The sequence below is a fragment of the Symsagittifera roscoffensis genome, chromosome 9 (genome assembly GCF_963678635.1).
Source record: "Symsagittifera roscoffensis chromosome 9, txSymRosc1.1, whole genome shotgun sequence".
Classification (NCBI taxonomy): Eukaryota; Metazoa; Xenacoelomorpha; order Acoela; family Convolutidae; genus Symsagittifera; species Symsagittifera roscoffensis.
Window position 1 is genome coordinate 16,086,854 of NC_087070.1, and position 24,595 is coordinate 16,111,448.

General features: G+C 35.8%; 3 protein-coding genes across 6 annotated transcripts in view; 1 reads left to right on the plus strand and 2 right to left on the minus strand.

The window, feature by feature from the left end:
- The window catches only part of LOC134854909 (dynein intermediate chain 2, ciliary-like), a 512,182-nt gene that overhangs the window by 229,271 nt on the left and 258,316 nt on the right, over positions 1–24,595 (minus strand). The window lies entirely within an intron of this gene.
- Positions 1–24,595, plus strand: part of LOC134854908 (protein arginine N-methyltransferase 5-like) — a 568,964-nt gene that overhangs the window by 126,038 nt on the left and 418,331 nt on the right. The gene's annotated exons all lie outside the window — the stretch shown is intronic.
- LOC134854258 (uncharacterized) lies at positions 945–10,240 on the minus strand. Its single transcript, XM_063870450.1, has 8 exons — positions 9,953–10,240; positions 9,537–9,565; positions 9,429–9,458; positions 8,905–9,026; positions 7,836–8,028; positions 4,210–4,338; positions 1,587–1,784; positions 945–1,167 (listed from the first exon to the last, which is right to left on the minus strand). The coding sequence occupies exons 1-8, from the start codon at positions 10,018–10,020 to the stop codon at positions 1,115–1,117; spliced, it is 822 nt and encodes a 273-aa protein (XP_063726520.1). The 5' UTR covers positions 10,021–10,240; the 3' UTR covers positions 945–1,114.

Consider the following 24,595-nt stretch of genomic DNA (forward strand, 5'->3'; position numbering starts at 1 on the left):
ATTGCGGCGTCATGAATTTTTCTGAACAAACCTTTTTCTCAACAAAATTATTAAGTTCTTAGGGCTGTAAAAAAAGCAAGAGTGCGTTCCAAAAGCAGAAAATTTTTATTTCACCCCGCTAAAAAGTTGGCAAATACTATATTAACCGAAAACTGGATACTAAATAGCCATGCCAAAGTGTTCATCGAATTCTTTCAAAAACACGATGTTTTGTTCTTCCTTCTAGAATTGCAATTTTAGTTACAAAAAGCCCGCAATAACACGTAATTTAAGCTAGTAAAAACTTACACTTTCTTATCTGTATGCTTTTCAAGTCATAAAGTAGACACGTCATAAAGTAGACAACGAAAATATTAACCATTCAGAATCGAAAACAGAAAGCAAACTGAAATAAATAATTAAAAAATATTTATTTCCTAGGTTTACTTCCTATTCTCGATTCTGAATGGTTAATATTGTCGTTGTCTATTTTATGACTTGTTTTTTTTTGCTACATAACCAAAAAAGCATACAAATAAAGTAACGTAAGACTTTGTTAAATTAAATTACGTGTTATCGCGGGCTTTTTCTAACTAAAATTGAAATTCTGGAAGAAAGAACAAAACATATCGTTTCTGAAAGAATTCGAGGAACAATTTGGCATGGCCATTTAGTAGCAGATGCATGACTATTTATTCATTTTCGCTATTTTTTTAACAAAAATTTTAAAAAAACTATGTCAATTCTTTTGAAAAAGGTTATTGCGATTGCTGAAACTGTTCTGATTTGAACATCATCCTTTGAAGACAGTGAGAAAAATTGCAATTACTTGAGCATTAACAACTTGAATATAAAGCAAACTGATAAAACCGTCAGTGAAAAAGATTGACCAGGGACTTGACTGGGCTTCAAGTTTTCAGACCAGTCTGATTGCAAGAAAATCATCAAGCAACTGCAAAAAAATATCAATCAAACAATTAATTAAATTTATTTGTTTACAAATAGTTTTATTTATTTTTGGTAATAATTGATGATATTCGACAATATGTACAAATTCAATAGGAAACTGATAACTGGAGTATGATGCTGTTTTCTACTTTTTTCCGGATTTTTATCCTATGTTGCTCTTAGGACGCTATTGAACCAAGTGACAAACAGGAGTTTGAATGACATCTGTGTTGAGTATTTCTAAAAAAAGCAGAGACGCCATTGTTACCGTTATTAGTTGCAAAAAAATTAGACATCGCCTGAAATGAATAAAATCATACTAAAGAGCGTTTGAAATTTGTAATTTAATTTTCAAACCTAGATACCATCTGCTTTTCTTGATAAATGCAATTCAACAAGTATTAACATCGTCATTTAATTCAAGTTACTGAAATTCTACAGCAAAAAAAAATATAAAAGGACATACTCTATGAAATTAGTTGAAGTGAAGGTATCCTATATCCTAAATACCAATATACGTGTTTTGACAAAAAGAATAATATTATCTTTAGCCATCATATCCCATATACCAAAATACCAAGAAAAAAATTATTTGGCATATCCGATGTTCTGTAGATCAGACGCATCAGAATAATTTCTAGTACATAAGAGTTTCATACCCATGTATTTGTCGGCCAGCTCCTGAGCTCCTTCGAACCCCTTCTCCAGTCTTTTGTCCCTCATCATGTACAGCTGGTACCTATTCTGGTCCTCCCAGTCCAACTCGCAGGTGCCATCGGCCGGCAACTGGGACCCCTCCTGGTCATACATCAGCGCACTGTTCCACGCCTGCTTGTTCAGCGCATACACGTCTCGATCTGCAGCAAATTACCAGCTACGGGTTTTATAAAAGAAATTACGAGGCCTATATATCGTGTAAATTCATTTCTTCAATTGAAGTTTGCGCGCGCTATAATTCATTGAGTTCGTAGCTAGGTAATAAGTCATCAAGTTCAGAATGAATTTTTCCGGTTATTCACCTTAAGTTGACTCATCAAAGAAAAAAACGAGAAACTGGTTGTTCAGCTCATTGCGAAACCACTATTGTACTCCTGGTTAAAATAAGATACATTTTCGTATTAACTTTTTAATTTTTGAGCAAATAACGTAATTGCATATAAAAAAACCGCTTGGTTAAAAAAACATGTTGCTCTTGAGAACTAAATACAACAAAACTGCATATATGAAAACAAAGCGCTAAAGTTTTTGACTGCCTTTTAACGCCGATGAAAAAATTTGCGATGAGAAAACAAAAAAATTATCTTGTTTTTTTTATTCTTATTTTGAGTTTTTCCCCTGCACAGGCAGATCTAAGACCTTTTTTCTATCACTGCCATGACCTTACTTTGACTAAAAACTTTGCACCGCAAGCAAAATTTTAGAAAACCAGGCCAAAAAGGGCGCGTCCAAAATTTTCTGGCCAAAATTTTCTCAAAAATATCGCTTAAAAACACTTTTTAGAAAATTTTGATCAAAAAAGTGCGTTTTTCCGTGCGCGTTCTCTCCTCAAAGTTAGTATATATTCGCGTCAAAAAGGAGACCCTTTGGGTAGGCAGGGGTCGAGTCTCTGAGAGGAAGGAAGGGCCCCCGACCCCTCCCCCATAAATCTGCCCCTGCCCCTACACGCCATGTAAATTCCAGAATGCTTTATTTTGCGTCTGCTAACGTAAAAAGAACAGTCTGTATCCGTTTAATGAAGAAATGTTTAACTTGCTGGTTACGCTTTAAAAGCACAAAAAATGTCGCGGGTTAATTATACAAAGTTTAGTTTTAGTGGTCAGGGTAGTCCCAAACTCAATCCCTTTTAAATTTTCACCTTTGGACATCAATATATCGCAGATGGTAAAGGAAAAATTGCCGAAATGGCTAGTTAAAAATCGAAAGTTGTCACGAGCAAAACTACCCGAGCACAAAAAACTCCATCATTTTTATCAAAAGTCGAAACAATTATCACGATAAATTGTAAGTCATTTCTTTACTTATACATAATTTACTTCCTCGAATTGTTGACATGATGATTGCAAAGAAAAATCTGGCGCGCTACAAAAATATTCCTCCAGGAAAAATTCAGGTATGACAAAACCCTTATTATATAAATTTTACTCAAGTTGAAAAATCTATAGACATTACCATAGACAAAAAAAAATTGTGTCAAAATAGCATAAACATTTTCTCACTTGTTAAAACCTGGGAATCTTTTTTATTTTAATACTAATTTCCACCGATTTTTTAAAATCTGTTGTAAAAAAAGAAATCAGAAAAGTTGAAACATATTCCGGACAAATATATTGTTTGTCGGGCAGAGAGTCACATGTAAATAATCTTTTTAAGATCATAGTTAAAATTATAAAACAAGGGGACAATAATAAATAACTTGGCAAATACATAACTGAAGAAAAGATAACAGCTGCCATTAAACCAGATGAAGCATTAAAAAATGTTGAAGCTGAAAGAAGCTAATTACAAGAGCAAAAAAATCAATAAGAGGGTTCATATTTGATATTATAAGTTTTAGCAATTAGAAGAAAATGTTTTTATTGAAGCGTTAAAAATTACAAATGACTTCTTGGACTTGTTTTTTCTCTAAATAAGAGACATCTAAATGTGTGACAGAGAACATTTTTCATGTATGTTGTGGCAAGTTTTCATTTGTTATATTTTTGTGATCTTATTTTAATTCCTAAACTACACCTAAATAACAAAAAATTTGCGTTGATTTTTGTTTTTCCCCCATTTTCACAGTGGTTTCAGCGGCGGTTTTTGGTTTCAGTGTATAAGGTGCAATTTAATAAAGTAAGCGGTTAGATTTTTGCTCATGAAGGCGCCACCCGACAAAAAGATGCCTTTTCGAAATTCCCCCAAGCCGAGCTAAATTGTAAAGAAACAAATTCATACCAAGTTTCATCATAAGTGTTAGGCTTAAAGTTATTATCAAAAAAACAATGAAATTATCAGAAAATTTAAATTATTATCAGAAAACATGTTGTTTCTGAACAGGAGAACACCTAAAAAATACTGATTCTTTGGAGGCTGCTCCTCACTTTATAGTTCCCAAGAACAATTTCCAACCCTTTATGAATTATTTCAAAGGCTGAGCAGTCACAAACTACATACTTTATTACAAGTCCTCGTGTAATAGTTGCGGTGTGGGAAATCAAACAAGATCCAAAAACTTAGACAACCATTGAGTGTCCAACAGATGCTGCTTTTATTTAATATTTGACGGGTAGCAGAGAAACTCACGCATGCAGACGGCCCAGTTGGGAAATGAGCATGTGAAGTCGTCCAAGCCCAAGTTGTCATATTGGTCCACAGTTGAGTGGGTGATCTTCTTTCTACACACACACGCCTCCCCTCCAAACTTGCCCAGAACTAAAAGAGTACTCACTTAGTTCAGTTATACCAATACATCTCTTCAAGGGTCGATGTTTTGAATTTATAATTTGACTAAAATGGTTGAAATAAGTGCAATAATTCCAGCAAAAATCTATATTCGCACAAGTCTTATTCTTGGGACTGAAGGTTGAAATATTGAAATTCAAAAAGTCGAAACATAAAATCAAATTGACTCGAAACGTCAAGCCCAGCCGAGTCGTAACCTAAAGCTAATGTTGTATTTTGTGGCTACCAGTGCTCAAAAACAAGACTGGTCGTATAGCCCTGATTGTTCCGACTGCCTCTAACTGGCCTTGAGTTGCTTTAAATATTGAATAGGTCCCGAATAAAAAAATGATAAACTTAAAATTTTTGTACTTCCAATGTCAAATTTAGGTGCCAAAGTTTGATAAGAAATATTATGACCAATTAGTTGGCGTCAATTCAACTGGGAACGATTATGAAAGCGGATAATTTGCACACAAAAACGATTAGCATTTTAAAACTATTAAGCAATAATCGAGCAGCTATCCCAACCGGATTGTAGTCTAGTGCAAGCCTACTCTCTTAGCTATCCAAAGGTTTCCGGATCGAAACGAACACGAGTTCAACTTTTGCTGTAATGGTATGATTATGAAAAACCACCACAAACTTCAACTCCAAACGTCAAGTCGGATTAACAAGATAAAAACCATAAAAAATGCATTTCAACTGGAATTCAATTACCGTCGAACTCATCTGCAAAACATCTGAAAAGAAAACTGGGAATTGATACGTATACTGGGTCCTTTTGATGTTTTTCTCTAGGAAAAAAAAAACGATTTTGCTCTATTTTTTGAAATGGCTCTTCCAGATTTCTTTTTAAAAGGGCACTTGGGTAACTCGGAAATTTTAAATTGAACTCTTAAGTTAATATATTTGTTCTTGACTGCGCGGAATTTTAGATTTATTCTATATTTTTAGACTGTTATAGTATGATTAATTGAAAAAAAATTTCTTCGACGCAACGCCAAACTTTTTCAACGCAACGCCAAATTTTCTATGGACACAGTGCTTACGCTATTTTTATAAAGGTAAGTGGTTAAGGGAAATTGTTAGCAAAGATAAGGTTTCAATGAAAAACTCTTAGAAAGTATCTTAGAAGTTTTTTAAATCTAGAACTTAGTTAAGTTTCAACTTTGACGAGAGTTTTTTAAAATCCAAATTCAAATGTTTGGAGCATATCTTTCGAAATTTTGAAGAACAAATCTTGAGTTTCGAATCATCATTGCCAAACTTTAAATGGCTCTCTTCAATTTTCTATAGCAATTCTTTGTGCAGTTAATTAATTCCTCTTTAAAGCCAGCAAGTACAAAAGTTTTTTTTTCTAATTAATTATTCTAATCACGCATATTAAATACGCAAGATGAAATTTTTGCAAGGAATGTTTTAGACTTTATGCGAAAGCTGGGGTTCTTTTAATTTTTACACATTAATGATGAAAAAAAGGATTTCAAGTAAGTTAATACTAGAAAGAAAAGCGGGATTTTAAATTGGGACAAAAAATAGGACCAAGCTTACATACGATTCAAGAAGAAAATATGATCTATAATGTCAACTACGTTCTCATTGAGAAACTCAGCCAATCAGAGTCAAATTAAATCCATATTAAACGCTGGGGAATTTTTAACTTGGTTTATCTGAGAAGAAGGAACAAGTTCATTTGATACCAAAAATGAAACAAGCTACTCATATATTTGAAAAAAAGAATGGGCAATAAGCCTAATGTTTTAAATTTTATCGAGCCTGTCGCTTAATTTTTTTAGAACAGTATTTCAGGGAAAAGACTCCTATCAATTTCCTGACAAAAGAGTACCAGCCAATAAAAGCAATTATCAACAAGGATAGCCGGTTGCTGAGCAAGAAGCACAGAATGCTCCGACTATATTAATCAAAAAAAATTGTCTTCAAAATAAGGTCGGTTTTAGTACTTGGTGTGACTTGTGAACTCTTATAATCTTAGTGAATTTAGTATGATCGATGAAATACATTTTCAAGAAAAAAAACGACACAAAAAAAAGAAAAAAAATGTTAAACTTTTCTAATCTTTTGTCACATTTTTTTTCTTTATTGCTTTTTGCCTAAATTATACATAGAAAACTATAATAAAATAAAGTTTTGTAATTTTCAATGGATTCGAATCACGACTGAAGGGGCTTGATTTGATATATCACTCGACCCATTCTTAAAATTTGTTGTGTTACCTGATTTAGAAAAAAAAAACTAAAATACATCCTAATAAAAAGTTCTTCCACATTTTAAATATTTGGAACAACAACGATCAATACAGTAAATTTTACCTTGCACTCTGAGATCAACTAGCAAACACGTGAAGCAGCATGAATAAAATGTTAAAAAATCCACACAAAAGTGCCGCTGTTCATCAGTAGGAAACTCCCAAACCTATTACTTTGGAAAAAATGCGAAATATTTCAAGTTGTTTTTATAGTCTTTTTAGTCGCAAAAACTTGCTCAAACAATCAAGCTTTACAATCAGTATACAAAGAAGCGAAGTTTCACTTCGCAAAAACTAGCAAGAGCATATCAAAAAAGCAGCTCTATAAAGTGCAATAAGAAAAAGTAGAAATAAGCCTGGAATTAGTTAAATTTCGGCAACGTCTCGGATTCTATCTCCGACCGATCGCAACCTAGGGTTGATGAATCCCACACACAAAGCTCTGAGCCACAAGCCTTAGTTGATCACAAACACTAGCCAAAAAAAAACAAAGAACAGATGCAATGAAAATTCCAATGGTAGAGAACGTGATTATAGCAAAAGTGCAACCAAATAAGTGAAAACTTTTAATTAACTCTTTCATTTGCGAGTTAGAAAAAAAAATAAGTTTCGTACTAATACACTACGCTGCTAGCCAGTGTAAAAAATATGAGTTATTGCAAATTAGTTAGTTTTTTATAAAAGCTTATATCAAATTGCAAACAGTAACAAAATAATAACTCAGTCTGGAATGCGGAGAAAGAGTAGCAAAATAGTTTGTCAAACTTTAATTGATAACATGCGATGAAAAGGTTCGAAATGATCATAGTTGGCGTCCTTTGGATCGGCAGGGGGTCAAATTCCTGAGAAAGAAAAGCGTCCGCCCCGCCCCAACCCCACCTCCCCCCTAAATCCTCCCCTGACTGGAGACATAATTGCTGAAGTACAGTTAACTAATGACAAGATTTTTAATCCAAATGAAAAATGATCAAGATAGTTCTTTCATAGTAGAAGAGACGAGAAATTATTTTTGTGTCAGTCGAGGTTTATTTTAAGTTCATACAAGAATGCTACAAAAAACCATTAGACTTACATCTTGAATGGTTAGTTTGATAGTAACAGAAGTATAAGTGTGATTATACTGAAAAATATTAGTAATCAAATTCATTTCATTAAAGATAATAGAAAGAGGGATTATACTGAAAGGTATAGTATACATATTTTTTTGTTACAGACTAACTTTCATCGTCCGGCTGTCCTGGTCTGAACATGGAGGTATCCATGGGAGCGCCGGAGATCATGTTGACGAAGGGGTTCTCGGTGTCACCGAAGTTGCGCAAGTATCCAGTCCAGAAGCCGGAGGCTGTGAGGAATGCCGGGCTGCTGGTGATGACATCTTCATACTTGGAGAAGAGGTGGTCCCGCACTATTTGCTGAAATCGTCAATTTAAGTGATTACTATTTACTTTTTGGAACTTTCCTGTTTAGTTTGAGGCAAAAAAGTAGTTTTTTGTTTATTTAATTGTTTTTTATATAATGAGAAATTTTTTTGTTTTTTTAATTTGGTGCAATAATTTTTTCAGACCTATCTTTTCATTTTAGTTAATAAATTGCAGAGTAACAAGAGTTAGAAAAAAGAAAGCACAAAAAAATTTCAAAAGCTAATTACTTTTTGGCATGCAAAATCCTGCTTTTACGAAAAAAAGTTGTGTCTCTAGAAAATTCAAAAAACAATCGTAGAAATTGTATAGGTGTTGACAGGCTGCCTAATCTAACTAATTCCAACTTATTGTTCCGACCAGCACCTAGAGCTAGAAAAAGTATTTTGGCCAAGCATGTTTTTTCACATTAAACCAAGTCTCTCATTTTTGAAGCTTTTACTGTTGGATTCCAAAAAAGAAACAGAAAAAATTCACTTCAGTATCGAGAAAAACTGGTCAGAATTCTTGCGTTTCTCAGACCTATTTCCAGCATGCAATTAGATATAATGAATTAAAGAGAGGTTAGTAAGGCTACCAAACTATGTTAAAGATATGCTCATCTAATTTGGAACTCGATTTGAATGCATTCTTATTCACCAAAACACGGCAAAAAGGCGAAAAATTTTTAAATAATTTGTGTGTGTGTGTGCAATTTTGTGTTTTTAATGCTCCGTGAGTAAAAGTGATTGAAAAATTCTGAGCTGCTTGCACAGTGACCGGATACCTTTTACTCAAATCAAAGGCTTTTGATCAAAAGTCAATTTATTGTTTGTTTTTGCCATTAGAAGTTGATGATGTCATCAACACCTTAGTAATATTAGGACTTACGTCATCGCCGACATTGTCGAAGGTGACCAAAGTAGATCCCCCCTCAATTCCACAGGCAGTGACCGCCTTGTCCTGGCTCACTGGACCCAAGTCCTTCAAGAACTTGTAGCAGTGCTTCAGACCTGCAGAGAGAGAAAACTAGAGAGACGCGTTCCTATGATTGGGTATCTGTCCTTGGTTTTTCAAATCAGAATTCGAAATGTAAGAATTATCGAATGTTTTAATTTTTGGGCTTCTAGTTTTTGATGTTTCAAAGACAAAACGTTATTTTTACTTTCCTTATACGGAAGTTTTATGTTTCATCTAAATTCGACCTAAATTGCTACCGTATAAGTAAAAATAACAATTCGAAATAATTATATAATTTTTTAATTTTATAATCTGTTTTTTTTTGTATATTTGTGCAGAAGCTCTAAAACAAAGAGAAACAAGAACTTGAACTATTGTATGATAAATTACCGTCATCTTAGTTTTCGCGTCCCAGTAAACGCAGTCAGAGTGTATGATTAACCAGAGACACTTACCTGGAATTTTCTCGAAGCCTCCGGTACATTCTGAAATAACAAATTTGAAACTAACATATAGGGTAACTTATTGACGAAAAAATGATTGTAATTTTGAGGTTGTCTTACCTTCTGTACACGGCAGTTTTTCTTCACTCCTAAACACACAAAAAAGATCTTTGACTAATTCGATAACCGAAGTGATTTTTCGAATATCGGGCTTTTTTTCATGTCTGACGCAGCATTATAACATCAGCATTATAACATCATTATAACAGCATTATTTGTGCTTTTTTTTACTGTAAAATGGTTAATTTGTCCTTGAAAAGTTCTAAAAAACAATCAGCTCCGTATTTTTGCCAATAATTGCCTGCAAAAATGCAAAAAAATGCATTTTTGCAGGCAATTATTGGCAAAAAATACGGAGCTGATTGTTTTTTAGAACTTTTCAAGGACAAATTAACCATTTTACAGTAAAAAAAAAAGCACAAAACACAACCCCCCCCACCCAATGTTAAAAACTGATATCATCGGAAAATTCTCACCAAACAGCCCCGATGACTGCAAGAAGAACGACGACACCCGCAGAGGTCCAGGCAAGTTGAAACTTCATGATCGAATAAACTCAATAAGCAGAGATGATGAAAATGGAGAACTGAATTCAAAGTTGATTTAAAATGGTCTCTAATTTGAGATGAGAACTTTTTATTGTTTTTGCATCAATATATCTGCCAAAAAACATAATTACCAACGAGCTGTGACTTGTTTCATGAAGACAAAAAAGCTGCGAAAATTAGAATGCTCAACTGCTGAGTTTTGTTCGCACCAACTAGTTAAATTCTGAGCTCCCAAAATCAAGAGTATCATCCATTTAACTGATTTTTTTCATTTTATGTATTTTCATTTTTTCGTTTTGACTGGCTTTGTCGACTTCAAGAGCCGAGGCTTCACAGTTTAACAAGGCGAAAATTGAACTGAAGTAGTTCGCTGCATTTTATTTCTAGCACCAGTTTTGAATCAGTCGATTTGACAATCTTTAGCATGAGCTGCATTGAAGCAGCTCTGTTTTTTGCTTCGTTTGAATATTAAAAAAGAGAATTTTTTAATTACGACTGAAAACAAAGAAAGCTAGCAGAAAAATGAAACTATGAATGTTCCGACAGACAATTAAAGGAGGGCGGATCTAAAATTTTCCCGAAAGGAGAGGGACAACCTTAAAAACAAATCCAAAGTTTTGACCTTTTTCTAGGTCGACCAAATTGTTAAAACACCATAAAGATCCTGTTTTGATAACTCTTTGCTGCAGACAAATTTTTGAAAAAAAAAAACATGCCAAAAAACCGTTTTTCGGAACTTTTTGAAAGGTTTTGGTTTTGACCAAAAAAAATTTTTTTTCGGCGCGCACACTTAGGCTCAAAATTAGTTTAAGATAGCGCCAAAGGCGCTTTTCGAAAAATTACAGGGTCGACCGGCCAAAAATAGAAATTAAAATGTACCAAAAAGGGATACTTTGGGTGGTGAGGTGTCGAATTTCTGAGAAGGGGGCACTCGCACCCCGTCACTCCTCCAAAAGACTTCCATGTTTGGTGCTTTGTTTTTGATAAACTCCAAAGCCCACTAGCCAAATAATTTTCATAAAATCAGGCGGTACTAAGATAAACAGGAGCGAATATAGGATTTTCTCGAGGGGGGGGACCAAATTGATTTTCCGAGCAATCACAGAACACTATAAAAACCCAATTTTGACAAAACAATTTGTGCCGCAGGCAAATTTTTTGAAAAAGCAGGTCAAAATGCCGTTTTTTGGCACTTTTTGGGAAATTTTGAGCAAAAAAATTGCGTTTTTTCCGCGCGCGCTCCCCTTCATAATTGGTATTTATTGGTGCCTAAAGCAGCTTTAGAAAAATTTTAGGATTGATCGGCTTAAAATGGATCCCATAAAAAACACCCAAATAATACCCTTTGGTTGGTGAGCGGGAAACATTTTTGAGACCCCCCTCCGTCCCCAAATCCGACCGTGAAAATAGATAAGTGTTTTTGCTGAAGATCAGTTCAGTTTTTCAGTACAACGAAAAAACTGGTACAGGAGAAAAAACAATTATCTTTTTTGGGAAACTGAATTAAAAGTCTACTCTATACCCTATATTATGGTGTAAGGAAAAAGCATGGTGTTACGACAATTTGGCCGAGCGATTGTTCTCATTATCTGCAACCTTGGAAATCAGATAATGTAAGTGGGTATAAAACACTGGAAGTTTTAGTTATCCATTTTAATCCGCGCGCTTTAATTATCCTTAATTGGCCAAAATAGTCCCAAAATCAAACCACCCTAACTTCATGAAAACAAAATCGCAGATAACCATAAGTGAATTTTCTTTTTCAATTTGATATCAAGACATTTATATCTTTAAGGTTGTAGAAAAAATCTGCCGAAAATTGCTACTAAGTTGAGATTTGTCTGGAGAAAAACACGAGAACAGAATGTTCGGTCATTATTTTTGAAACGCAAGATGACAATAATGAGGGCATCAATACGAAGCCCTTGAAACTTTTAACTGCCAAAAAAAACATCAAATTTTTTTATGCCACTAAATTTTGATAATTTATCAAGTGAGTTCTTGAATTTTGTTCGGTATACTTCTTTCCGCTTCTTTTGCAAGTCAAACACTAACAAAAGTTTTTGCCTAAGGAGAGGTCATCTTTATTGATTTTAATCAAAATTGGAGATAATTATGAGCAGTTTAGCGCTTAAAATATTAAGCACAGAAGCAAACTTTTATCTTGCACGCAATTGACAATTCAGCGAATTTGTCTAATAAATAGTCTTGAAAGAATTTTATTTCTTATTCAAAGACTAGCTTGCGCAAAAAAGCCGGCCTTAAAACACAGACAACAAAAAAAAACAGACAAGACTGCTCGTATCAGGGCGAAGCCCTGAATGTGCTGACTGCCTTTTAAGGTCTACAGAGCTGTAACATCTTGAAAAAGATAAATGTAATAAACATAAGAAGGAGTTTTTTAATTTGAGATTTTTTTGTGAAAATTCTTTCCCATAACTTTCGGAAAAATGATGATAAAATATCCTTTCAAATTTAAGCCCAGGACAGCAATACCTTTCGAATGATGTCAAAACGTTTGGTCCAAAATGGCTTGATAAAAAGTCGAAATTTGTCTAGACACAAAAAAAAATACCCCGAGCACAAATATTTTGTTACTTTCGCTACGAGAATCGGAACAAAAATATAACTTTTCGAGAAAAGTAAAATGAAAGATACTCTCCAAAAACTGAACAAATTAAACAAGAGTGATCGTATCGGGGCGAAACCCTGAATGTTTTGGCTGCCTTTTAAGGTCTATGGAGTAGTGATAACCTGAAGAAACTAATTGAAAAAATGAAAAACTAAATTAGAGATTTTTTGTTAAAATCCTCCCCCCACACGCAAGTTTAAGTACAAAGTGATACGTTTTGCTCCTAGTAAAAAATCAATAATTACAAAAAAAACCAATTTGGGACAATTACTCAGACGGATTATTTTCCTGCTATAAGCAACAGGATGTTTATTGTTTAAAAACTAGAGAAAGACAGAAATCAGTTAAGAAATTTATAAAACTCAGATTTGGTAAACTTTGCCTTATCTCCCGATTTTGCCTTATCTCAAATTTGTAGGCATTTGAACATTTTGATTTTTCAGGGTTTTAAGGTTTTCTTAATTTCAAGTAAAATTTTTGCTAAAAACTGACCCAAAAAAAGATTTACGAAATGCATAAATTATGGTAATTAAATGCAAGCTAGTACGCGCTATCGTCTTCCGCCCCTAAGGGAGCGATAACTGGTGCAAGTTTTATGGTCGGTCGGGTGTACTCGCTGGCTGCCGATCTTACTACAGCGGATCGCGCTATGCCCTCGTTCCCATAATTCAACGACTTGACTCTAGCTAACGGGTGATGGCCTCTTGGACTATTGTCCTCAATCATCCAAACGAGGTCTCTTGTGTTTAAGTGTGACTCTGGAAAAGAAAAAACATTTTTCTCATTTGTTCAGTGTTGGTACGTACTCACGGAGCTAACGAGTTCAGATGGCATTTGCATAAGATTGCGTTCGGGCGTAGCGCTTACGATGGTTGAAACTTTGCTCGATATCTAGAGGTTGAAAGCTACTTCCCCGGGGTTCAAATAAGAAGTGATTCGGCTTTAAGGCTTCAAAGTTGCTTGGACGGTTGTTTAGAGAATGCTCATCTATGCATAAGGTGGTTACGAGGACTTCTTTAGCGAGATTTTCCTGTTCCGAGAATCTCATGGAACACACTTTTTTCCACGATGAGGCGCACTGGGTGGATTAATTTCCAGATTCGGCCTTCATGAGCAAGCTGAACGTGCGCATGTCGGTTCCAGTTCGCAATGCATGAAATCAGATCTTTGGCCGAGCTAACAAAATTCCTACCATAATCGGACCTGATAACGTAAGGCGGTCCTCGCCGAGCAATGAAGCGTTCTATGCCCATCACACAAGAATGCCTACTGACGAAGCAACTTCGAGATGAATGGCACGTTTCGTCATATACGTGAATAATAAGCCCCAAAGTTTCTCTGCGTTTCGTCGAAACTTTAAGTGGAAGGGATCGAAGTAATCGACTCCGCAGTTCGAGAATGGTGGTTGTCGGTAACCTAGGCACTCGAGCGGAAGATTAGCCATCATAGGCGTAATTACTTTAAATTTTCGTTTCTAACCTAACACGAAATGATGTTCAATTGAACGGAGGGTAGTACGGAGCCCCAATTCAACATAATTTGATTGTTCAACAGCACGCAGATATTCAACACTTTGGTGATGATTGCTTTTGCGAAAAAACGTTAGTAGCATTATTACGAGTAGACGTCGGCTATCTGAAATGATGGGACGCTTAAACTTGAAATTAACAGAGGCGATAAAGCGAATACGACCAGTGGAACGAACTAGACAACCGGGACCGCTAAACTGTAAGAGGCGAAAGAAGCTATTCGGCTAGACTTATTATTGGACTGTTTAGTGTGAAGTGCGTTGACTTCGACAGGGAAAGACCCTGACTGAGCCAGAACCAATAGTTTGCGCTTCACTAATTCTAGCCCAGACGGATCGGTTATAGAACGAGTGTTGCGATTTTAACGGCGATGAGGTGATAATCTTAACCTAAATGCGACGATTTTTTGGAGCTTTGGAAAAAAATTTTCCAGACAAAAAGTGTACCAGTGAAGATCCTTTGAGTCGAATGCTCGTGATAACTTCTATGTCAGGTTTGAAAGGCCAATCACTAGTTTTCACAAAGACTGTACCTTCCACCCAACCACTTTCTTTCAGTGCCTCAGCAGTTATTCCGCGGGTATTGGTATCCACTGCAATATCGCCACTGAACATATGTAACCATTCATCAATTGTGATGGTTTCGATAATTTCGGAAACCCAATTAGCCACAAAGACAGGTAACTGGCTCGTAGAACTCAACCATTGCAGCACAGTTGTACTATCAGTCCACATGAATGGTTTTTTGATAGAGAATGTTAACGATTTCTCGAATTCAATTCTCAGACGACTCACCAGTAAGGCCGCTTGCAACACAAGCTTGGAAACTGAAAGAGTTTTCATCGGCGCTACTCTAGTTTTTTCAAAATTAAAAGCAATTTTGGCTTCATTTGTGACGAAGCAGCGACTGCGCAGGAAAGCAAAGGAAAAGAAGATCTGTCACGAAACATATGCAGTTCTATTTGATCAACCATGGTGTCAAAGTAACAGGGAGAAACTGTTTTTTGGCCAGTTATTGATAAACCAATATACCTTTCATGAAATTCTCCTGAAGCTCGCTCGACATTGGCCTATCCCACTTCTGGCCAGAAAAACGCCAAACGTCCTTCTATAAAAGCCGGGCACAAACTGTGTACGGTGCGATTAAACCGATCGGGTCAAAACTTGACGAGACGCAGCTTAGTTTGGTGCGCTGCGCAACTTGTTTCGTTATAAATTTGTTGACGCAACGACTAACATTTCAGGTATCATTCCGCTGTCACCATTTAGAACTAGTTGTCGTGTCAACGCATAAATTGATTGCCTTTAAAGTACTAATTTTGCTGTTTTCCTGATTTAAATTTTCTGCTAAGTCTGGAAAATTGCTGACAAACTTGTTTAATATAAACTCTCCTAGGCAAAACAAAATTTTGATCAATTTTAGCGCTGCCTTCGAATCGGCGATAGAACTTAAGAAGTCATTTATATAAAAATTATCTTGGACGGCAGAAGCATCAGCTGGAAATTTGTCGTAGTTATCTCTCGCGGTTTGCTGGGCGAAAAGTTTGCACAAGTGGCAAGTGGAGGAGTCTCGAGCTCCAAAAGCGTGCCTGGTGCACTGAAAAACTCCCACATCCCTTGTGGGATTCTCCCGCCATATGAAACGAAGATAATGTGGTACGATTGGCACTACACCAACTTGCACGAACATTCTTGCCACAGATTTGAAGTGTCTGAACCGGAAGAGAACCCGTATTAAACTCTGTAGATCAGTGTCTGAACCGGAAGAGAACCCGTATTAAACTCTGCAGATCATGACCAACCAACATTGAGTGATTCAAAGATTTTCCTTGACCTTTGATGCTCCATTTAGTAACAGTCTCGCCTTTTCACGCTTGTTGGGATTTATCACTGGTTGATTTGGTAAATAAAATTCTCGAACAGTGCGGCTTTCTGCGGACCAACAAGAACAACGTATCTTTTTTTCAGATTGTCCATGATGGTCTGACTACAGCGTTACTTCAAACTGACGTTTTTATCGAATACATTTTGAGTGATTTTAACTGCACGAGAGCGGAATAATACTTGTTGGGCAATTGCGTGTCGTTCTCAGCCCAGAGCATACCTACACAAAATTGCTCTCGGTCGTGATATGTCGACCATATTTGCACAGCTCGTGCAGCAGGTTTATCCGCAGCGGCGCCAGGATTTGTAAGCTGCGTACGACTCAAGTTCATATCACTGCTTGACTCGATCGACCGAAAGTTATCCTCAACACAACACTTAAAACTACTTGAAAAAAGTCCCGTGGAAGCTGGTTGATACCCACTCAGCACCCAACCTATTGGAAGATAAACGGAGAAAGAGCGACTTGTGCTTTGCTTCCATTACACTCAAGTGGTTTAATGGCGTGAAAGCAGTCTTGTCCTAGAATCATTTCTTTCTCGGAATAATTGTAGACAGTTGGATCAACATTTTTAAGATGCAAGTAGAGTCGCTGAAGCGCAGGGACGTTCACAACATACTTTTCCATGTTGATAGCTTCTTTGACAAAAAATTTTCGTGAACCGAGTAATTCTCAGATAGTGATTTTATTGTTATTTCGAACCGTTTTGTGGTAATTGTTTGCTGGCAATTTATTCCATTCACAGTCAGCTCTAGCGGTGATACAGACAACTGAAACTGATTGGCGACAAAAATGAAAGCCTAAAAACGCTGTGACACAAACTTATGCAATTTGTGGGGATGGTATCCGACGAAACGCTTAATGTGAGAATTTGAAGTAGTCCTTTACATTTACATAAGACTTCATGTTAGTAGATTCGTGTACGTTATTGGTGTGCGCCGGCATCGAGTTTGATTTATTTTGACCCTTTTTTGTAGATTTTCCGGTAGAAAAAAATCGAAAGGTCAAGTTGCAGGCAGGAAAAAAACAATTTCTGTTCGACTTCAAAAGTAGCACGCCGCGTCTCTTCAAAAAATTTATAATCCAAATTCTTGCTGGCCTTTGTATAGCGCAGAAGGAGGCTATTGCGGTGTTTGCTGTTTTGGCAACGTTCATGTGTTGCTGTTTGAAGCTTAAATTTTCGTTGCCTTTATTAGATCGCCACGATGGCTTAAAGGCAACAACGATCTTCTTGTTTTGGGGATTTGAGGGCGCTCGTGGACTTCTCTTTTTTGCTCAACCACTCACTGAATTGTAGTAAAGTAGGCTGATACTTATGTTTTTTGACAGTGTGCATCATCCAAGACTCCCTCACATTCGGTGGTAGTTTACAGAGAGCTGGTTTAACAATGATACACCTTTGAGATTGGCACAGTAACTCAAGTACTTGAAAACAGCTACAAGGTTTGAAACAGTTAATGCAAAATTTATGATGCTTTCGTAGTTACACATAGCGGCAAAAAATTATTGATTTTTTTAAAGATGCGCACTAACTTCCGCCTGAGGTTGACTGCACTCTGCTTTCCGAGTGTTCAGTGCATCTTTGCACATCTTTATAGAGTAATCAAACTCACATGTAGCTGATTTAAAAATGCCTAACACGAGCGTTTTTAGATACGTCAGTTTAACGTCATCACGTGTAGCGGCCAACTCTAAAGTGCAAGAACACTGTCCAAACCACTCATGCCATTGGAGGGGGTTACCATTATAATGCGAAAGTTTCAATTATGGTAGAGTGTTTTTTCGACTGTGGTTGTGTAGTTCAGCTAAGTCTCGAGTGGTAACCGTTTTGTCCTCAATTGGTTGTTCATATTGCGAAAAGGGAGCGTCGGATGACGGAACCGGAGGGACAGGTATTTGAATCGTAATTGAGTTGGGATTTGTTTCACCAATCTTTCGATGAGTATAAAGAGTGGGGAAGTAGTTCGGGTTTTGAACGGAATATGATTGACCATGAGGGGTCACGATCAGAGCAACGTGGGGCTGAGATGCAAAAAGGACGTTTGATCCCGCTGACGGTACTGTCTGAGATAACAAAACTGGGTTCTCAGAGTAACTTTCTGCATCAAACGGATTGAGAGGGGTGTTAGACTGAAGCGACGGACGTTAAATGATGTTTCTGCTATTTGTTGCAGGTACGGCGGAACTATAAAACCATGTGGTGGGCGTGGTGTCACGGGTACTTACTTAAGCGGCGGTGACAGCAACTGACTGAAGAGATCCGACAGTGCAACAGGTGGTGATAGCTGAAATTTTTACAGCTAATGACGGTAGCATTGACATGTTTGGAGCTTCACTCGGTTCGAAAGCACTAGTTTTTGCGAACGGTTCGAATATCAGTACAGACAAGCTTTCTTCGGTGGTTTTGTTGTTTCAAGTCCGACGATCTTTTCTCAAGTTGGCTTCTCGCCATTAAGAAACTATTCAATTTCTCGGTACTATGGTGTGTGGTTTGTGGCCGGGAAAGAATGATTTTGGCCTTTTTGGAACAGGTTGAATCCATATGGGCACGGACAAGGAAACTGCGCCTCAAACAACCCCTGAGAGATGTCACCCGAGGTAATGAACAAACTCAGTTCCATGTTTCGAAAGAAGGGGTAGAAGAACCCTGATGGAAAGACCCTGGCAGAGAAATTTGGTATCGCAACTATACTGGCCCTAACTAACCTAACGGATTAAACAGTAAATTGCGATAACGGGGAACCCAAATGAGATAATTAAATTAACATAAATGATATAAGCTTGAGTTGATATTAACATAAATGATATAAACATCTCAACTCAAAAACAATGCTGGAACAAAGTGTCAACATCAAAACGAACGATTTGATTAAACGCGGGTGAATTTATCTCTCTCAATAATTTGGTTTTTAACTGTTTTCGTTGCTTTTTCTATAACTTTTGTTTCTTTTTTTTTGCTTTAATAATTTAATAATGTCTTTACTGTGGCGTAAATGGTCATTAAGGTTTTTATTTCAATTGTTTATTCTTGATGTAATTTCTTATAATTTTCTTGCAAAAAAAGATTTTTAGCGTTTTTTTTTGATAAATTTTGTTTCCTTATAGAGATGACTATGGGTCTAGATCTATCGAAGGCTTCAAAAATTTTATCAGTTCCATTCCTTTGACAATATATAACTGCTTTAATCTTGTCCTGGTAATTATTCAAAAATCGAGATAATTTTGTTGTAGAGAGACATTGATCGATATTGATAATGTGACGACTTATTAGTTATTGATTAAAACGTGCCATAAAACTATATCGGCGCGAGAAGCGAAATGCGTATAATTGAGTACAACAAAATGAACCTTTTTTTTGTTGTTTTTTTTTGCATGGGGATTTGGCACCAGGCTACTTTAGAAGCAACATAATCACTTCGACCGGATGAGCATCTACAGTGGTGCTGCTTCAATTCTCATTTTTATCCCGACTTTCCTCATAAAACAAAATATTTTTTCCGAAAAAAAACACCTTTTTCCCAAATTTTTTCCTATAAATGAGCTTCCAAATGATATTCCCGCGGCACCAATTATTCCTGCTATTAGCGACAAGACAGCTATTGCTTAAAACTTACAAAAGACAGAACTCACTTTAGGTATTTAAATAACTTAAATTCGGTAAAATCAACATCTTACGGATATCGCATTATTTCACAGTCTCAATTTTGGGGGCATTTGAACATTTCGATATTTTAACAATTTTACGTGAACCCTAACCTGAACACAATGATATATCAAACTTATTGCCGCAGGATCTCAGTTGAACAAACAATTGTTTCAACAAAATCAGGTACCAAAAATGTTTGATTAAAAACCGAACTAGACATAAATTAGTTGAAGTTTTAAATTGTAAGATTAAAGGGTTTTCATAATTTCAAGTAAGATTTTGCAAAAAACTGACTCAAAAAGTGATTTACGAAATGCATAAACTATAGCAAATAAATGCATGTTAGCACGCGATAACAGATTAGGTCTCCGCTTACGCATTAATAGATATACTGCGCGTTATAGTCCCAAATTGGCATAAATGGCAACCTTTAAACCCCCCATAACTTTACGAAAAACGATCAGTGAAAAATTTAAGCCCAGGACAACAAAACGTTTCAAATTATATTAAAAAAAATTCGGTCCAAAATGGCTTGTTAAAAAGTCGAAATTTGTCCTGCGACAAAACAAACCACCCCGAGCACAAATTTTCCTTCACTTTCGCAACGAAAGTCGGAACAAAAATGTAAATTTTCCAGAAAGCTACATAATAGATACTGTCCAAAAACTAAACAAATTAAACAAAAGCGCTCGTCATAGGTCGAAGCCTTGAATATTGCGACTGCTTTTTCACCTCTATGGAGCAGTAATACCCTGAAAAAAATTTAATTTAATGAGCTAAATGAAAAAAAAAATGAAATTGAGATTTTTGATAAAATCATCCCTCACACGCCATATAAAGTACAAACTTGAAATTTTCGCTCCTAGTGGGAATTCATTTTTGGCAAACAAGTCCTTCATCCAACTTGAAACGATTTCTAAGACGGATTAAGTGTCCGCTTGCGAGTTAATTTTAAACCCCCCAAAACATTATGAAAATGATCACATGTGAAACATTTTCTCAAATTTAAGCGCAAGACAACATTACCTTTTGAATGATATTCAAAAAAAACATAGTCAAAAAGCCGAAATTTGTCTGAAGAAAAAAAACCACCCCGAGTACAAATATTTCGTTACTTTCGTTACAAAAGTCGGAACAAAAACAAAACGGAATTTTTTTTATAATACGGGCATTCTAAAATTTAAAACTTAAAATCACACTGTAGCCGAGAGCGTTATTTTCCTAGCATTTGGCAAATGAATTTGAAATGAACTTATGACGGAATGTACAAATGACATTATGCGAAAAAGTAAACTCAGAACTTGTTTTTGAGATAAAACTGAGCATTGCACCACTAGGGATACATTACAAACATATCCAACAATCATTTTGAAAATTGTCAATGAAAGGATAGATACCGAAACTATTTCATTTATTGAGTTTCTCAGAAGAAAATTTGCCACATTAAAGCTCATTGAGTTTGTGGAAATTTTTATAAGAACACATTTTTGCTCCGGTCAAATAAACTTGAGAACATTTTGATCTTCTCTTTTATTTCTTATCAAATCCATTGTTGAAACTTGAACTAGTTTATGATATTTTGTGTCATTAGACTTTTTGGTATTGGAGGGGGTAATTTTTTTTTCAATCAGCAAAAAAACATAAAGACTTTGAAAAAAGTCCAAAACAGATCGCAAAATCAGTTAATCTTGAACATTTTCAGAACTTTTCAGAGAAAAAACTCAAAAATAGTGCACGACCCAGAAAAGCGTCTTCAATTTGCTAGTTGTCACTAAACTCTTGAAACCCTAAGAAAAAATTGAAATTTTCAAAACTCTATTCTTGAAGTCTATTTCTTGAAATCTGTTCCTGAAGCACTCAAAACAAAAGAAAAATCATTATCACGCTGCAAACGATGCAGTTGAAGGCGATTAAGTCGATATAACTAGGAACAACAAAACTTTTCAGAGAAGTTAACACAAAAAACAATCTGGAGGTTTTTCAATCTGGAGTTGGTAATTCTTTACGAGGACAAAATATTTTTTGAATAGGCGCACATTTTTGTGTCTGTATGTCCCTTGATTCTATAGACAAATCTGTAACAATTTCCAAACTGTAACTAAATTGAAATACAAAAATTTTGTGGATTCCGCGTACAAATACATGTAACGTAAATTTTGTCTGTACATTTGCTTTGTCGCGGAATCCTCAGCAGGCAAGTTCAGCTAGTTGTTCTGGGGTCCGCAACTGCAAGCAGATTCCGCAAAATGTAAGTAAAATTTGCAGACACAACTTCTGAATAACTTTCAAACAACTCAAACCGAGAAACTAAATTAAAGCGAGGCGGAAATTAAAACATCAAAATTTGAAAAATAAACAATACACCGACAACATTTGAAGCAAATAATAAACAATTAGCTAGCCTAATTTCAATCATTTCAATTCGGTAAGATTTTGTTGCTTGGGATAATTCGCCACACTTCGATAATTCGCGTTGCGTTTTCAGCATTATGATTAAAATCTTCCATGCGCGCTTAAATTATTCGAGAGAATGACCAAATTGGCGCTTTTCAAACAACCAGAACTCAGCATAAACTGATCAGAGGTAACAATATATTTTCAAATTTATTTTTAGGGTGATATCTTCAGTGGGATATAAAATATTTTTATTAAAAACTATTTTTTCGAGCGGCGAAATATGACTGAATAAAAAAACTACCCCAGCAAAAAAAAATCCGTTTTCTTGAGAAAAACTGAACAATAAATAGGCAGGACTGATCGTATCAGGGCAACGCCCTGAATGTTCCGACTGTCCATAAACTGGTCTCGAATCGTTTTTGGTAAGGAAATATTGACAAACTTTGAATTTTAAGCTGAATATAAAGAGCTGTGTATGGAATTATTAAGATCATTCAGCCTGCCTCAATTGAATTCGGAATGTCTTTGTGGACCAGGATAATTTGCCACGCGTAAATAATGCGCCCTAACCTTTCAGCTTCAAAGTGTCACAGCGCTCTTATAGTCACGTTAGTAAATTAGTCAGCGTTTTCTAGCAATCTTTAAGCCAGGATAGTTTAATGGTGAGCGCTCTTGCTTCTGGGACCACGAAGATCCATGAATTGAGCCCCCAAGGAAATACTTTTGAAACCGAGCATATATATTCCTTACTCTTTTCAATAGTCGAAAGAACAATAACACAGTTCGAACACTGGAAACTTTGTTCTACTGCTACACCTATATGCACGCAATAAAATAGTATTTGCGGGGACAACAAATATTGAAATGTCTCGCTTGAAAATTTCATCGGGCTACTATCGAGATTTAGATTCAAGGATTTGGTTAGCTATTACGAGTGTTGCTTATTTGCCTTAAAAATGGTCGTTAGTCAAATGCCAAGCGATTTTGGAGTGATCCCAGGATCTGTCTGAAGGTGCTTCATTACGAGGCCAAACTACTTTTTGGGAAATATAAGCGGATTCCTCAACAAGGACGCTCCTCTTGTTTTTTCATTTTCTTTGATCGTTCCGACAAATTGTTAACATGTTTAAAGACTTGTCTCTGGAATCCAGGATCATACAGACACAAAATTGTGCGCCTATCCAGTGCACAGCTTGATCTCATCATGTTGTAAGTGGTAATACATCGATAGGGAGAGTCGGGCCGAGAGATAGATCAAAGGGCCGAAAACAGCTAGCTCTACCTGTGACATGTGAAAAAACATGTCAAATAAGAATATTAAATTTTTGATAATCGAAGCAAAACTAGCCGGCGATAACCAGTCGAAAACTTTAATTACGAGCATAATAATTGCATGCGTAATAACTCACAAAGCGTAATAATTGACAAAGCAAAAATTTTCGAAAGAAAACTTAAAAAACTTTTTTTTGGAAGTTTTTGTGAAGTAAGATTTTCAAAAAATGCAATGAAACTTCCGCAAAAATTTGAAACTCAAATATTTCCACTAAACGCAGTATTAAATACAAAACTGAAATTTCGAAAAGAGTACGTGCAACGAGAACTCAGCCGAAAAAAAATAAACAGACAGTCGATAGCCCGAAACAGCAGAAAACTCTTGTTATATAAAAAACAGATCCCGATAAGATTTGAACCTTACGCTTTTTTTTCTTAATCACATGTGTTACATCTACACCAGATGCGCCGGATAGTTGATTGAGTTTGAATTTTTATTGAGAAATTAAACATGTATAACATTTTCACGTGCAAAATCTTATGAACAAAGTTTCTTACGGGAAAAATTCTAGTACCAGGTTGCAACATCCTAGCTTATTGCAAGAGTACAAACATTTTCTGTTTCAATTCATCACCTTTAAACAAAAATTGCAGAAAATATATAGCAATTTTGAAATATACTTTTTAAAAGCCTATTACATCATTTAAACCAAAAAAGACATCTTCACCTGGTGTAGGATAAATAGATCACAGGGTAGAGACAACAATCAAACAAAAATAAGATTTGCTGGTTTCCGCGAAAGTAGAACATGATGTTCCGAACATAATTTTTGGAAAAAATTGCCGGAAAAAAAATCTATCGGCCGGTTGAAACTTTCTTGCTTATCGCTGAAGTAAAATTCCTTTTGCATAAACAACTTCTGAATAACTTTCAAGCAACTCAAACCGAGAAACTAAATTAAAGCGAGGCGAAAATTAAAATATCAAAATTTGAAAAAAAACAATACGCCGACAACATTTGAAGCAAATAATAATTCGGAAATTCGAAATCTACGCATACAAAAAGCGAAAATTTTCATAGGGTGATTAAAACAGGCGTTTTTCAGAAAAAGCTCATTTTATTAACAAGGCCGATTACAGCGAAGCAGAAAAACGAAAAACGCAAAATAAAGCAAGTTAATGAGCAAATTTTGGAAAAAGGTTTTTAACGG

What these genes read in the sequence shown, in the direction of transcription:
- LOC134854258 (XM_063870450.1), bottom strand. Translation starts at nt 10,020, where the DNA reads ATGAAGTTTCAACTTGCCTGGACCTCTGCGGGTGTCGTCGTTCTTCTT. An exon ending in GCAGTCATCGGGGCTGTTTG is followed by an intron (nt 9,566 to 9,952) that starts GTGAGAATTTTC and finishes TTGTGTGTTTAG; the next exon opens with GAGTGAAGAAAAACTGCCGT. An exon ending in CAACTGGGCCGTCTGCATGC is followed by an intron (nt 1,785 to 4,209) that starts GTGAGTTTCTCT and finishes AATTTGCTGCAG; the next exon opens with ATCGAGACGTGTATGCGCTG.